At 34.7% G+C, this 15,132-nt stretch overlaps 4 protein-coding genes across 4 annotated transcripts; all 4 read left to right on the top strand.

The window, feature by feature from the left end:
- Window positions 1-4,777: 4,777 nt before the first annotated feature.
- Window positions 4,778-6,730, top strand: EIN_467750 (alpha-actinin, putative; the record flags this gene model as incomplete). The annotated part of the gene is made up of 2 exons (XM_004182969.1): window positions 4,778-5,150; window positions 5,277-6,730. The coding sequence occupies 2 exons, from the start codon at window positions 4,778-4,780 to the stop codon at window positions 6,728-6,730; spliced, it is 1,827 nt and encodes a 608-aa protein (XP_004183017.1).
- A 917-nt stretch (window positions 6,731-7,647) lies between these two features.
- EIN_467740 (hypothetical protein) lies at window positions 7,648-10,056 on the top strand (the record flags this gene model as incomplete). Its single annotated transcript, XM_004182968.1, has 1 exon — window positions 7,648-10,056. One exon carries the CDS (start codon window positions 7,648-7,650, stop codon window positions 10,054-10,056), a length of 2,409 nt encoding a protein of 802 aa, XP_004183016.1.
- Window positions 10,057-10,238: 182 nt separating this feature from the next.
- EIN_467730 (hypothetical protein) lies at window positions 10,239-10,967 on the top strand (the record flags this gene model as incomplete). The annotated part of the gene is made up of 1 exon (XM_004182967.1): window positions 10,239-10,967. The coding sequence occupies one exon, from the start codon at window positions 10,239-10,241 to the stop codon at window positions 10,965-10,967; it is 729 nt and encodes a 242-aa protein (XP_004183015.1).
- A 413-nt stretch (window positions 10,968-11,380) lies between these two features.
- EIN_467720 (hypothetical protein) lies at window positions 11,381-14,288 on the top strand (the record flags this gene model as incomplete). Its single annotated transcript, XM_004182966.1, has 2 exons — window positions 11,381-12,009; window positions 12,131-14,288. The coding sequence occupies 2 exons, from the start codon at window positions 11,381-11,383 to the stop codon at window positions 14,286-14,288; spliced, it is 2,787 nt and encodes a 928-aa protein (XP_004183014.1).
- Between the last annotated feature and the right edge of the window lie 844 nt (window positions 14,289-15,132).

Genomic DNA, 15,132 nt, shown 5'->3' with positions numbered 1-15,132 from the left:
GAATACTTCTAAATTATCGGGATTGTGCATTAAAACAGATCTACAATCTTTGAACATAATCATCATTGTGACATAATAACAAACATAAACACCACATAAAAGAGATTGTGTCGGCTGTCTACAAAAACGTGTTGCAGTGTAAATATTAAATTCATTATAACCGAGAGTATTAAATATATCTTTTAAATATGACACATAATCAATGTCGTGATAATTTTCCAATGGGTTAAATATTATGCCTATTTTTTCTTGACTGTCAACAACAGCTAAAACAAAATGTGTATATTGTAAAATAGGAATAAAAGTAAGCCTAAAACTCAAAATATTATTTTTGATAATCGATGTCAAATTTTGTCCACCATGGTTCATCTTTAGAAGAAATGCATTGACTGATGAAACATAATAATAACCATCACCGCTTTGATTTGAAATAAAATTGTTTATAGTTTCTTCAGTCATCCCCTCGTAATTCATTGTCAAGTTTTTTAGTTGAAAACTGATGTTTTTAGATTAATTACTAAAAACATTCTAATTTATATTCATTTTTGTCGTGTAACCAGCAATTTATGTTTATGATATCCACAATTAAAAAGATAAGTATAATTTACATAGTTATTAAAAATAATTATGTTTTTAAAATGTAAAAATATTATTTTACTTAAAAATGCATTTCTGTTTGGAAAATAATCAAATACATATTAATTAAAATATGATATTTTTACCATAACAAATATTTTTTAATGTTATTATTAATTGAATTGTCACATATTTATATTTAAAATTTACACGTTTGTGTTGTAAAAAATGCATTACTTAGTCATGCATACCAAGCTTACAAGGGCTAATACCTTTTTATTTCTTATTAGTATTCTAAATCTCATTTAAATAATAAATACGTTATTCTGGTTTTTAACTATTTTATTATTTAACCTCTTTTTTTAATTTCAAAAACTTGTTTGTCTGTCTGTTTGTTTATACAATTACTATTTAAAACAATAATTAATTCATCAAAAAAGAGGTAATTTATTTAAAATTTTATCTTTTCTTAAGGAACTAAACTTGAATAAAACGATAGTTAGTAAAAATTAACTATCGTTCGTATTGAAAAATCATCACAATTTATTATTAAGATTAGTAAAAACAATTATATTTATAGTATATTGCTTATTAATAAAATACTATTAAGAAGCGCAAGAATAACGTACAACTGAAATAAATAAATAAATAAATATATGCGTTAGACAAACATATATACAGGTGAGGTACTAACCTGTCAGCCATTTTCCTTTAGGAAGCCTAAAACCCGGATTAGTACGTTTTTTATGGCATTTGTTTTTTGAGATTTCATCTCAAAAATGAAACCTGTCAGCTTTTTTGGTATTTTTGGTATTTTTGGGTTTTGTAAAAAAGAAAAACGATGAGAGTAAAAGACATCTTAATTGTGATGTTCTTCATCAACGCCTTAATCATCGAGGACCAGCCTCAGCTGAAGCTGATGGGTGGGATGCTGGGACAACATTCCGCCACGCTGTTGCAATTCACTATGTGGGAAGAATTGAGGAGAAAAAAGGTTTGTCTTCTTTGAGAATACCCCAGTGTTTCGAATGGGGTTCCGAGTGTCACATAATTAACAGCGAAGGTGGGTTGGAAACTGGGGGTTCCAGAACCGTCAGGTTGAAAAGAATCCAACCGGGGCAGTCGCAATTCTACTTGTTGAGTATTATGGATGGAAGTCTCTTGACCGGCGTTGGAAATGCTGTTGGTGTCCATTCTTATGTTATTGCTTGGAGCTCTTCCTCTACGACTTGTTCTTCTTCCTCTTTGCTCGTTTTGTTGGGAACTTCCTGGGATGTTTTGAATTAGGGTTATGGGGCAATCGGGTTGAACCACTGTTACATTAACACCATCCATCCTTTCGAACCACCTCCTTGAAAACGTGATATCGTCACCATGCTTGCTGGAAACAAAGTATCTCCTTTTGTCTTGATCCAGATAAAACTTAACTGGTTTCAAAGACTTCTCACTTGGGTTGTATCTTTCTTTAAACTCTGTCAGTTTCTGGATCTCGTTCTGTATCAGGATTACACTCTGTCTCATTCTTCGGAACAACAAATGTTCTCTATTGCTTCGACACCTTTTGTGATCGTAGCAACCAGAGTCGACAAAAGGTTGGGAACTTCAACAACCTTTTCATCGACAGTCCCAATGAGAACGGGTTCATTCGGAATTTCCGACATTTTCAGAATGTCCGTTCTTGTCGCGATGGAAGTATATTCTTTTACAAACCGCGCAGCTCGATTCGGGTCAATTCTTATTCGTTTGATACCATCTACCTCTCTGACGACAATCCCACTTCTCTCAAATGAAGCCACCACCGTTCCGATGGTTGAGCGATCACTCAGAGTCTTGAGAAGTGAGGAGATTTTGAGGCTGATTTGCCTTCCGTTTGGAGATCTTTTGTTTCCATAAAGGACTTTGTTGATTGCTTCATCTTCCATTGCAAACGACTTCATAATCTCTACGTCCTCTGGATCTTCGATGAATTCATTGAAGGCGTCGTTGACTTCCTGGTCGGACTCATCTTCTTGTTCAACTTCTGAAAACATAGTGGTGATTTCTTTGGTGGGAGCGCTCTTTCGAACAAGTGACTTTGCTGCGTTTGAGTGTTTTTTGACTGCTCCAAACAAACACAGATCGAGTGGTTGAGTGAGGTGACTTGAATGGGGGCAGTATGTGTGCAATTTGATCTGGTTTGCTTCGAGCCATCCAAGAAGCTCCTCGTCAAGATGTCCCGAAAAGTTGTCCATTGTGATAAGTCCCCAACTACCAACAAGACCAAGTTCTGTTCTCTTTTTGACGATCACTTTGATGATCTGCGCCATCCAATGCTTGAAGATATATTTGTTGACGAATCCGTTGTTTGTGTAATAGACGAAACAGTCGGGGAACTTCTCTTTGGCTTCGCAAAAGAACTGTTTTTGGTTGATGACAATGCCGAAAGGCAACGTTGTTCCATCCGCACAAATTCCAACTATCGCTGTGGAATGTTTACTTGACCTGCTACAACCGTGCTTTGGGGTTGTCTTGTCCTCATTACTCTGGAAGATGTATAGATTCTTTCTGTCTGCCCAATCGTTGCTTCCCATTTCATCGATGTTTACACATAGGGCTGCTGGTATATTGTCAAACTTTTTGAGCTCTTTGAAGTTATCAACAATGTTCTCTGGATTGATGGAGATTCTGTCTAGATCTTCTGCGGTTGCTTTCTTGAGACCAATCTTCAACTTCTTCATGTGTTTAATGAGACCCGTCGCGATATTTCAATGTCGGGTACTTTTTGACTCAGGTACCGAAGAATTCCAGTGACAGTACACGCAATTCCCTTTCGTTTACAAGTGACAAGCCACTTGTCGATTTTGTTATCAACATCTTTGGAGATTTTTGGAGGTTTGCCGTTCTTCAATTCTCCGATTTTTCTTCTGGTGTTGGTGTCTATCGTGGATTTTGAAACACCATAAAGCATCTGGATAGTTCTTGTTGAGTGATGAAGTTTGTAATGCAAATAATGGATTTGTTCACGCATGGAAGTCTCCTTCAAAAATGTCTCATCCTGCCAAGCTTGTTCAAGAGCCTGTTCAACAAGAAGAAGTCTCTTTGGAGAGATACCATTCTCTTTTGATTTCTGGACATTTTGACGCATGTTGTTTTGTGAAAGAGAAAGTTTCTTCAACTGTTTTGTTTCTTTTGTCTTTTTTGGAATTTCAGTGTTGTGATCAGCGACAACGCGATTTTGAGGATTGGGGAAGCAGGACATCAGATTCAGTGATGAAAAACTTGGCAACATGAAAAGGATGTTTAAAGTTATGAACGATTTAAAACCTAAAAGAAAATTGTTTAAATGAAAATAATGGATTGTTTTGTGCAAAAATTGGGTTTTGGGGGATTTGAATATCTTCCACTTTAACTTTTTGGTAAAGACTTTGAAATTGATTCAATACGAGAAGACATTTTCTAAAAAAATCAAGAAAATATAACCAAGTAAAAAAGAAAATGTTTTATAAAGCGATGACTCTTTTTGGTGAAATGAGGACAAATTTTGGAAATTTTTGAAATTTTTTTCGGCTTTTTTTTCGTTTTTGAAATTCGAAGAAAACATCTCATTTGTTCATTGCTTTTTGTTATTGATTTTGTTGAACTTGAATAATCTAAAAAAGACAAATTAATGGTTAAAATACCATAAATTGAATTTAAAAAATGGCTGACAGGTTAGTTCCGGTTGACAGGTTATTACTCCAACTGTATGTAGATGTAGAAAATGTAGATATGTAGATGTAGATATAGTACAGTTTTGTATTTTACATTTGCCCTGTGAAGTTTATTTTTGATGAAATGGTAATTTTAACTACACGTTATATTAATAAGATATTAATATAAACCATTTAAAATTGAATAAGTCTGTTAATAAAAATCAATTAATTTCCAAAAAAAAGATGGAAGGATATTTTGTACTTTCTCTGTAGTTAAATATATTATATAGAAAAAAGAAACAATAGTAAATTAATATAATAATAAACTATTAAATTATTAATAAATTGAGAAATATAAATAACTAAAACTTTTAAATTTGAAAAACCGAAATAATTTTTTGAGTATTTTTAACTGATATTACGAAAACTAATAAAAAGAATTAAAAGAAATACTAACAAGTAATGAATAATTTGTTCAACTCACAAATAACCGAAATTATAAGATGTGTACTAAAAAATGAGCTAATTAGATGAGTAAAGTACAAGGTCTACTTCAATGGTGTCAATGTGCGACTAAAGGATATGAAGGAGTGAATGTGACGAACTTCACGACATCATGGAAGGATGGGAAAGCGTTTTGTGCACTGTTTCACTACTACCATCCCGAAGTCATTGATTTTGAGAAAACCAAAACACAAGACTCCCACCAGAATTTAGAAATGGCTTTTGCTGCTGGGGACAAACTTGGTGTTCCACGAATGATGGATGTCGAAGACTTCGACGTCGATGTTCCTGATAAATTGAGTGTAGTCACATGTATCGGTGTTATTCAACCTTATATCGACTCTCAAGCACCTCCAACGACTGACGAGCAACCACAAAAGTCTCCATCACCACAAAACAGTATGTTTTCTCTTCAAGTTGAACAAGTTACTATTTTTTTAATAATAATATAATATTTATATAATAGTACTATTAAAACTAGTAAGAATAATATATTAATAGATATTAATAGATATTAATAGATAGAACAATACCAACTGTATTCGTCCCAAGGTGCACCAAAAAGAAGAGCTACAGTGGCTTCAGCTGCTGAGGCGATTCGAAAGGCTAAAACTGTAATGACGTGTGAAGCGTGCAACAAACCTATTATAGGGTCTGCCCCCCTTGAAATTAAAGGAAAGAAGTACCACACCCACTGCTTCAACTGTAAAAAGTGTGGGAAACGCCTTGAAGAGAAGTCGTTTGTTACTATTGATATGTCCAATTACTGTCTTGAATGTGGTAAAATAGTGTTCTTTGAAAATAAGAAGCGTAAGGCTGCGTTGTTGGCGAGTGCGTCACCCACTGCGTCGTCTCCAAAACCAGAAAAGCCGGAAGAAGTCGAGTCACCAAAGCCAAAGCCCGAGTTGACAACACCGGAGCCGATTGTTTCAGACGTGAAAGAAGAAGTCAGTGCAGTGAAGAGTGCAAATGAAGTACCAAAGGACAAACCTGTAGTACAAGAGAAGCAAATTCAACACGAAAAAGAGGCGGAAAAATCGCCCAAGTTATCACCCCTCTTTAAAACACCATCCCCCACTCTTAATACTCAAGTGGTCGAAGCTCCTCTTAAAAGTCCCTCTCCAAAAGTTGTCCCAGAGAAAAGTGTCTCACCAAAAGTCACTGAAAAACAACAGGAAACAGTTGTCTCCCCGGGTAGAATTCCATCACCAAAGGTCGAAGCTTTAAAAGCGAACTTCCAATCGAAGAGTCCTGTGAACAAAATATTGGGAGTGAGCGCCCCACTCATGGAAAAGGCTAAGGAAGTGTCACAGCCAAAAGAAACGTGGAAACAGAAGAGTGAGCGCCTTGCACGGGAGAAGCAAGAAAAGGAGAAACAAGAGCAACTTGCACGAGACGAGAAGATGAAGAAACTGTTTGGGAGTAAAGCGTCTGTTGGAAGCAAACCACAAGGACAAGTGGTGGTACCGATGAATGGAACAAGTCCACGATCGAGTTTACAGAACTTAGGAACTACAGGACAACCGAAACCAATAGAAATGAATCAAGAAAAAAGAAAGTCATTTGATGTGAGTGAGAAGAGTAAGGGAACTACTACGGTCTTACCAACTCCAATCAATGAGAAATCAAATAAAGAAGAAAAACTTAACGCTAAAACTATTAATTTGGCTAAAAAATTGAACGGAGCTACTACTATTAAAAACGTAGTGGAAAATATCACTGCAACGTACTCACCATCAAAAAGCCCTAATAACTTCATTGACGTCGAAGGAGACTGGGTCCCTCATAACGTCGAGAGAAAAGCTCAAGCACCCATCCCACAACAGAAAATACTCGGAGACGCTGAAGAACAAAAACAAACAAATGTCATCAAAATCGATATGCCAAAACCTATTCTGGCAACTTGGCAATTCTATGTTGGGATGTTGTCAGTCATTGTCGCTGCAATGGCGGTCGGATATGTCCTTTTTAAAAACTGAGTCGTTCTTCTTCTTTGTTTTATAATAAAATAAACTATTTATAGTAATACAATCAGAGTGTAATAAAGTTCTAATAAACTAATTAAAATAGTATAAGATAATAATAAACTAAATGTGTATTATAAATGAATTAATAGAATATTATAATATTGGAGTAGTATCATTTTTATTAATAAGTAATAGTTAATAGGTAATAATTCCATCTTAAGTTTTTGAAAAGTTAAAACACTCTCAAAGTGTTGTATTGAGTGGTGTTTCACCCATCAGTTTTTTTTCTAATTGGTTTTATTGTTAAATAAGTTAAAACTTATTAAAAATAGTTAAACTGCAAAATGTTTTTGAATAATTCTTTGTCGCTTTTATAAAATTGTTTTACAACAACTTTTTGAATGCTTTATTTTAATTAGATCTTCTATTAAAAAAAACGATAAAAAATAAATCATTATTTAATAATTTTTAACTATTTTTCATAAACATCAGAATTGAATGACAGATTTAGATTGTCGTTGTTTTTATTTAATTGTTTCAAATAATTTTTTTATTAAATTTTATAATAAAATTGTTATTATATTATAGTTAATTTTTATGTAGTTTTTAAAATGATTTTTTTAAAAGTGTTTTTATAATGAAGTGTTAAACATTTAATAAAAATACTAAAAAATATGAAATTATTTTAATAATATTAATAGTAAATATAATTAATAAAACCAATAATAATTACAATTCATTTATAAAGTAATTTTTTATAAATTTTTTGGGAATTAAAAACCACTTTTGTATCAATTACAATCAACAAAAGACAATAAGATAATTCAAAGTGGCAATTGATTGTAGTATTCATATTCTCTGCTTAAAATAGGATTTTGAAAGAGCTTTTCAAATATTTTTAAACAAATAATTTATAACTTCTTTATCACATGTTTATAGCTTTCTTTATATCATTAGCTATTTCGCAATGCACAGTTCAACTTTGTGATTACGCGTCGGGTATTGCACAAATGAAGACTGAAAAGATATCAAAAGTCGATGCTCTAAACATATTAAATAAAGTGGATGAGTATTTAGGGGCTTATGCTTTTAGAGATATTGCCAAAAATCCACCACAGCCGTCGGGACATGACGGGTATTTTCCACCATATGATATGGATGCTGGAATTGCAGAGATCCAGACTTACTTGGATTCACAAACAGACTCTGTAAGCTTCCACGACTTCTATGTCAAGTTGATTAGACTAATGGGAGGGCCTCGTGATTTACACTTGAGTATTTCTATGGATTCCAATGTCAAACATTTAGTTGCAGATTACTTTGTGGTGAACCCAATACAATTTAGTCTGAAAGGTACAAAAGTCTATTTTAGTGTCCCGTCGACTATTTTAGGTGTAGATCCTGAAATTATTTTTGGAGGAAGTTTAATATCAGATTTAAGAGCAAAAGCATATAATGGGGATGAAGTGATAACAATTAATGATATCAACGCAACTCAATTTATTCGAGACTACGCTTACAAATACTTTCTACTCAAAAATGAGAACGGAGCAGTCACTTATTTCCAATCTGCATTTGTCTTGCATGCATACTCTGATGTTCCTATTGATACAGCAGACACAACTTTTAAATTGAGTTTTTCTGATAACACTGAGGTGTCTTTTAATTCATACTTTTTCAATGAAGGAGGGAAAAATGCCAAAAGTCCATTTACAACCGCTATTGAGACAATCAAAAAATTCAAGAAAGGAGTTGAAGAGAGAAAGAAGAAAGATGCGAGTCGATTTGAATTTAAAACACTTGAACCAATTACTAACAAATTGTTTCAGCCCAAATTGAAGGGAGCAAATTTGTATACACATTCACTCACTGATGTGATTTCATGTGGAAAGCGCAATGTAAGTGGCAAAGACATGAATATACTGACAGTCAATTCTTTCTCTCCAGACAATTATACGGACTTCTTCACTTACGCCAAATTGTGTGGAGAATTGTTTGATACTAATACAGACCCGATTGTCGTCTTCTTACCTTTAAATGGAGGAGGTTATGTCGATGCAGAAGTTTATTTATACAACTTACTCTCACCTAACACTGATTATAATAAAAGAAGTGTAGCTCGTATCAATTCATCCACAGAGAAGGTACTCAGAAACGGCTTTGGATTTGATTTAATTGATCCAACAACAGGTACTCCATATTGGACGGAATCAGACTCAACACATGTTGGGGCTATGGGAAGTTGGTATGACACTCCACAAACTGAGATGTATGGAAGTGTTAATTTCACACATACTATTCCTTCTTATTTGGACTCAACCAACGAGAGATATGAAACTAAAAACATCAGAAAACCAAATGAAATTGTGGTCTTTTCAGACCATTATTGCTTCTCAGCTTGTTCACTACTTACTAAACACTTGGTCGATAAAAAAGCTGCAATTTTGGTCACGTACGCTGGTTTACCTTATTCGAAGTACAGAACAGTTGGAGAGAGTCCAACTGCAGTTATCGAAGATAAACAAATTCATAACGGGCAGGAAACAGTGTTGAGTAGTAAAGGACTAACTATGGGAATATCTTTCTTCCCCACTTTACCATTAAACAAAGACGATATGATCCCAAATGAGTATAAAGTGCACGAACCAGATGAATATGTACCTCTTGAGACATTCAGCGAAGACGAAACGACTGTTGATGCGTTTTTGGAGCAAGCAATTTTGATCATGAAAAAGCACTCAGAAAATTGCGAAGAAGGAAGTGTAGTGAAAGAATCAAAATGCACACAAAATAGTGTTTCAGAGATATGGGGAACTAAATGTGTCAATGGAATTTACTCATTAGATAATTGTGTTTTTGTGGAGTGCAACAGTGGGTATAAAAGTGACGGGCAAACGTGTGTTAAAAATGATACATCGGAGTGTAAGTCGGGTGAAGTTAGTGTCGACAAGTTATGTTCAGAAACGACCGAATCAGAGCTATGGGGAGCGACTTGTGTTAATGGCAAGTTTGATACTACCAAATGTCAGTTTGTCAAGTGTCAGTCTGGATTTACTCAGACCACAGAGAACAAGTGTGTTAAAGATGAAAAATGTGTAGATGGAACTATTCTTCAAAGTGATAAATGTAAAAATATGAAAGAAGGAGAGATATGGAGTGCGACGTGTGTGGATGGTGTTTTTGATTATGAACATTGTGAGTTTGTCGGGTGTAAAGATGGGTATAAAAAAGAAGATACTGGATTTTGTGTGAAAGATCACAATGAAAATGTCGACTCAGATACATCCCATTTGAGTTTTATTGTTGTGTTTAGCGTGTTGATGATCTTCTTAATATAATCAAATCCACTTTATTAATTTACTTTTAAACTATTTGTTTATTTCATACAATAAGTTATATGTATGAATTAATAGTTTGAGGTTTTATTTCCTCAAACTATTAATGAACGACTTATTTCTGGATATAGATAATCGATCTTCAATTTGAAAAATACGAAAAAGTATAACTTAAAAAGTCCACAATGTCCAAAAATATAACCATCACTTTTTGTGTGAATTATGTCACATACTATGGTCAAAATATCATCATAACATTGATTTCCAATGAAAGTGAAGACTCACATGTCATGGAATGGACTGAAGGACATAATTGGATATTCAAATATACAATTCCACATCCACAAGAGTTAAAATGGTTTTACTCAGTAACTGATAATTTGCAAGCACCACTTCAAGAGCAATTGAGTAGTCCAAGAACGTGTTATTTTATACAAGACACGTTGTCTAATGATAGTTGGGGTATACAATATACTGAGACTGAATCACTCTTAAAAAACTCTTTTGTGCTTGACCCCCTTATCACTGCACTCTCCAAGTTCACATCACTCCAAATATCGTCAGTCGTTTTTGACTCGGACATCCACAAAATTGAAAACATTTTTGAAGTCTCAAAATACAAGAAAAATATCATTCTTCTTGTCGTTTGTGATAACCAAAAGATATTTGGATTGTTTGCTTCAGAGGAGCAACAAGACGAGAAATGTTTTAAAGCAATTGGAAACAATTCATTCTTCTTCTGGTTGTTCCCAATACAAAGAAAAGTTGATAACAAAAAGCATTTCATCGAGTTTAAAAACGACGACACGGTAATTCTTAAAAATTGTTGTGTTGATGTGGACAAAGACAACCAACAAGATGTCATAACTGATGAATACAAGGCAAATAGAGTGTTACTTTTACAATTGATGTAATTTTCATTAGTTCTTTTCTTATTCTTTTATAATTGAATCATGTCTAGTAAATTTATTAATTAAATATTAATAATTTTAAATTCTATTTTTATTTTACTTTGAAAACTATAATGAAACCATAAAATATAATTTACGTTATAATTAAGTGATAATAAAATAAATTACTATATTTCTAGAAACAATTTTTTTCTTATTTTTTTAAACAAGAATTTAAAATAGAAGTACTATAATAAATAATAACAATAAATTAATACAATAGAAAATGTTATCTTTCGATCCCGACATTTTGAGATAAAAAGTCATCACTCCTTCCGTCCCCATTTCAATGAGAATGAAAATGATTCACAAAAGTAGCGTATATTTCACTCGTCATCGATCATATAAACTCAAAACCCTAAACGATCTCAACCGGAATGGACCAGACTATTCGCGAGTTATTTAGTGGACAAAACGTACAAGAAAATCAAAAGAAAGTGATGGCTTTTACTTCGACGCAAGAGGGATTTTTGTGGGCGATGAAAAACACAACAAATCCAGAAAAAGTCTATTCGTGGTTCAGTCTTTCCGTCTTGACGTTTTGGATCTGCCACCACCCACAAAACATCCCATTGGTACAACTCCAAAGCCTCTTGTTGGACTCCCTCCAATTTCACATCAAATCAAATAACAAAGAAGCTTCAAATAAACTTGCCGTACTGTTCTGTGCGGTCACGCGGTGGACGTTCAACGGACAAACTCTCTGCGGCGAGATAGCGAACTTCGCGAAGAATGAGGAGACCGTACAAATGGCGCTTCTGCTCTTTTCAACGTTTGCGGAAGAGTATCGAAATGTCGACAAGAAGTACCACGTCCCCTCTCAAAGGATCCAGTGGATTAAATCCACTTTTCAAACAGAGTCTGCCGATATCGTTAAATTGTTAGTGATCATTACACAGCGTGGAAAGGTCGAGGCGTTATCGGCAATGAGCAAATACATCGGGTGGGTTGATACTAAAGCTTTAATAGAAGCAGGCGTCTTCGCAACACTAACACAGACCGTATTGTTTGTTACTATCTATTTATAGTATAATCTAGTATATATTATACTATTTTAATATACTATATTATTAATTTTTATAAGTAATAGTATATTTTATTATAATATATGATATCTGACCTCGTAGAGTACAACAAATGGTCAAACCATCACTGGAATGCCTTGTAGAGTATCTCCAATCGAATAAAACACCCCTCGACCCACACTTCCATATCTCGATTGTTAGCCTTACACTGAAATTACTGACTATACCGGATATTCCACCACAACAAATACTTTACTTGTTAATTCGAACGTTTGAAATCTGCGTGCCACGAATACCTTTTGACGACACATTTTTACAAATACCAAGAAGCTTAAACGCATTTCTGCAAACGCACAAGAACGACTTCACTGTTGTGTCGACGTGTTTTGATGTGTGGGCAGCGTTCTTTGATCTTCCGATTTGTGGCTCGTTGTGTATCTCTGATGAGTTTGGACCAATTGCGGAAGACACGTGTCGGATTATTCTACCACTGTTGTTCTCTGCGAGTTATAGCGGAATCACTTTACTCGACACTTCAAAGGTGGGCGACGAACAAAGCGAATTTGAGATCTTCATATTCAACGCGTACCAAGTCTTGATGTCATTAGTCGATTTCCAAGGCCATGTTGTGTTGCCTCTTATTATCGAAATTACAAACCAAACCTTTTTACGTCTGAACGAGAAGCGCGGGGTCTTCACGGACGGTGACATTTGCGACATCTCGACGGCTTCGAAACTGTTTTTGGAAACCTCATCGAATCTTTTGGTGCACGTCGACAATTTGGAAACACTGCAAAAGATGTACACCCCACTCATCACGCTGTTGTGCGCGTTACCTAATGTACATAATGAAGACGCGAAAATCGCAGCAACAAATTTAAAGTCTGCGATTCAGACGATGTACGGTACTTTACACGAGTTGTGCAGTACCCCAACTTTACTCTTCGTCGAGCAATTGCTCACTTTGTTTATTCAGACCGTCACTCAATGCAAGGAGGATAAAGTCTGTGAGCAAGTAGTCGACCTCTATTTTGAGCTGGTACTCGCCTGCCGCCCCGAAGTCTTCAACTTGAATATAGTCAACGAGATGATGAAGGACTCGGTCACTTTTGTGCGACGATTTTGTAGTCCTGCGAGGAAGTACGTTGCAATTGGTGTTTCTGAAATATATGTGTTTCCAAACACGAACTCCAACTTCACGAAAAAGGACTTGGAGGAGCGATTTGGCGTGTTTCAGAATTTCGTGAGTGAAATAGTGGTGAAGCCGATCATCGAAATGTGTCAAACAAATCAGTTTGGGGAGTACCCGGACGTGTGTAAAATACTGAAGGGGATTGTCAAAGGCAAAGAGACTCTCAATGGGGTGAACAAGCAACTCATTGTTGGGACTTTGGGGAGACTCATTTCTGAAATATTCCCACAAGCACTCCGAGTTATGGACGCGCATAATATTCGAGTTACTCTGGTGACTATTAGAGAAATAATTCAGTACATGAGCAGTGCGTTGGACGAGCGAGGGATAGTCGAAGTCTTAACAATAATGATGGAAAGCTTTAAAGGGAAAATCCGAAGCTTTGTAGAGAGTGGTGAAAAGGAAATCAACAAGACGATGTGTCTTGTGATCTTAATAGGTGAGATTTATGTCAAAGAGTGGAGTCATAAGACGAAAGGGAAGAGTGAGGTGTACACTCAAACGGTGATGCGTTTGATGAATTTTGTTGTTGACGAAGTTTTGACGACTTTAGACGATAAAAGTATTGGGAATGAACTCTACAGAGACAGCGTGTCATTGTTCTTTAATATCTCCGAAGCTGTATTCAACGAAGTTGGGAACAAAGTTGAATTCTATGTGATGGTTGTACAACTAGTGATTAAGTTAATAGGGATGAGCGATATAGAATTGGCTAAAGAAGTCATTGAAAAGATCCAATTACTTGGAACTACTAAAAAGTTCTTTGTACAGCCCATATTCAAAGAAATGAAGGTCCAATTTGTTGTGGAATTACTTGGGATTGCTGTTGTCACACCACATTCAATAGACGATATTGTTGGATTGTTGTATTATGTCATGGATAGTGATGTGCCTTCTTTGCTGGTGTCGTTCTATAACGTACTTGATTTGTTCTTTAACAAGTACCCGAACATTAGCGTTGAAAATAAAAACGAAGTGAAAAGTTTGTTTGTGAACGCACAGGATATGCCGACGTTCACGTTTGCTATGTCTCAGTTTGTTAACGATATGCATTGTTATTTACCATAATTTGTTGTTTCGTTTTATGTTGGTTAATAAGACTCATACTCTTCCCACAACATAAAGGATACATTTTAAATGAATACAAAACATCGAAGCCACTTTTATAATAAGTTATTCAGACATATTTTTTAGTAAAAATAGAATCTATTTTTTAATACAGTCAAACCTTTCAATTCTGACACCTTTTGATTCTGACATTTTTAATTATTTATTATTAATAAAAAATACTATTGTCAAAATTTAAAGGTCCAGTAATAAGTCACAAAGATAAAACAAGGCAAAAACTAAATTATGGTAAAACCCATTTAAACGTATTCAGAAGCAGTTTTAAACACTTTTGATATAAAATTAAGAATTGTTATTTTCTCTTTTTCTGGAATTTCTGAATCCATAACTCTTTTCAAAAACGAATCGGCATCTGTATACAATTCATCTTCAAATGTAGTTACATTTCCCAATGGTGTTGTCTCTTTCGAAAATTCCAATATTTCAAGTTCATTGTTTGTTATAAAAGGTGGTATCTTTTCATCCATTCTATCTACAAATTCTTCATCTGAACTTTTCTCGATTACAACACCACTTTTACTTAGCTTTTCAATCGAACGTTGTATTTCAATGTCGTTTTCGTTGTTTTCATCAATGTAACTTTCTCGAGGTTCTCCCAACAGTGTGGTTTTATACCAACATTTGGTTACTGTTTTGTTTTCTACACTCAACCAAGCTCTGTCAATAAAAGGCAAACACTCTACAAAAGGAAGCTTCTTAGCTTTTTTGATTTCTTTCTTTGAATCAGAAGTGACATTTTTAACATTGTGTTCAACGACATTGACCAAGTGCGCAGAAATAGCTC

The sequence above is a fragment of the Entamoeba invadens genome, assembly GCF_000330505.1.
Source record: "Entamoeba invadens IP1 unplaced genomic scaffold scaff_1105074725099, whole genome shotgun sequence".
NCBI classification, from domain to species: domain Eukaryota; phylum Evosea; order Mastigamoebida; family Endamoebidae; genus Entamoeba; species Entamoeba invadens.
The sequence above is the reverse complement of the archived record's forward strand: the minus strand, read 5'-3'. Positions and strand labels throughout refer to the sequence as shown.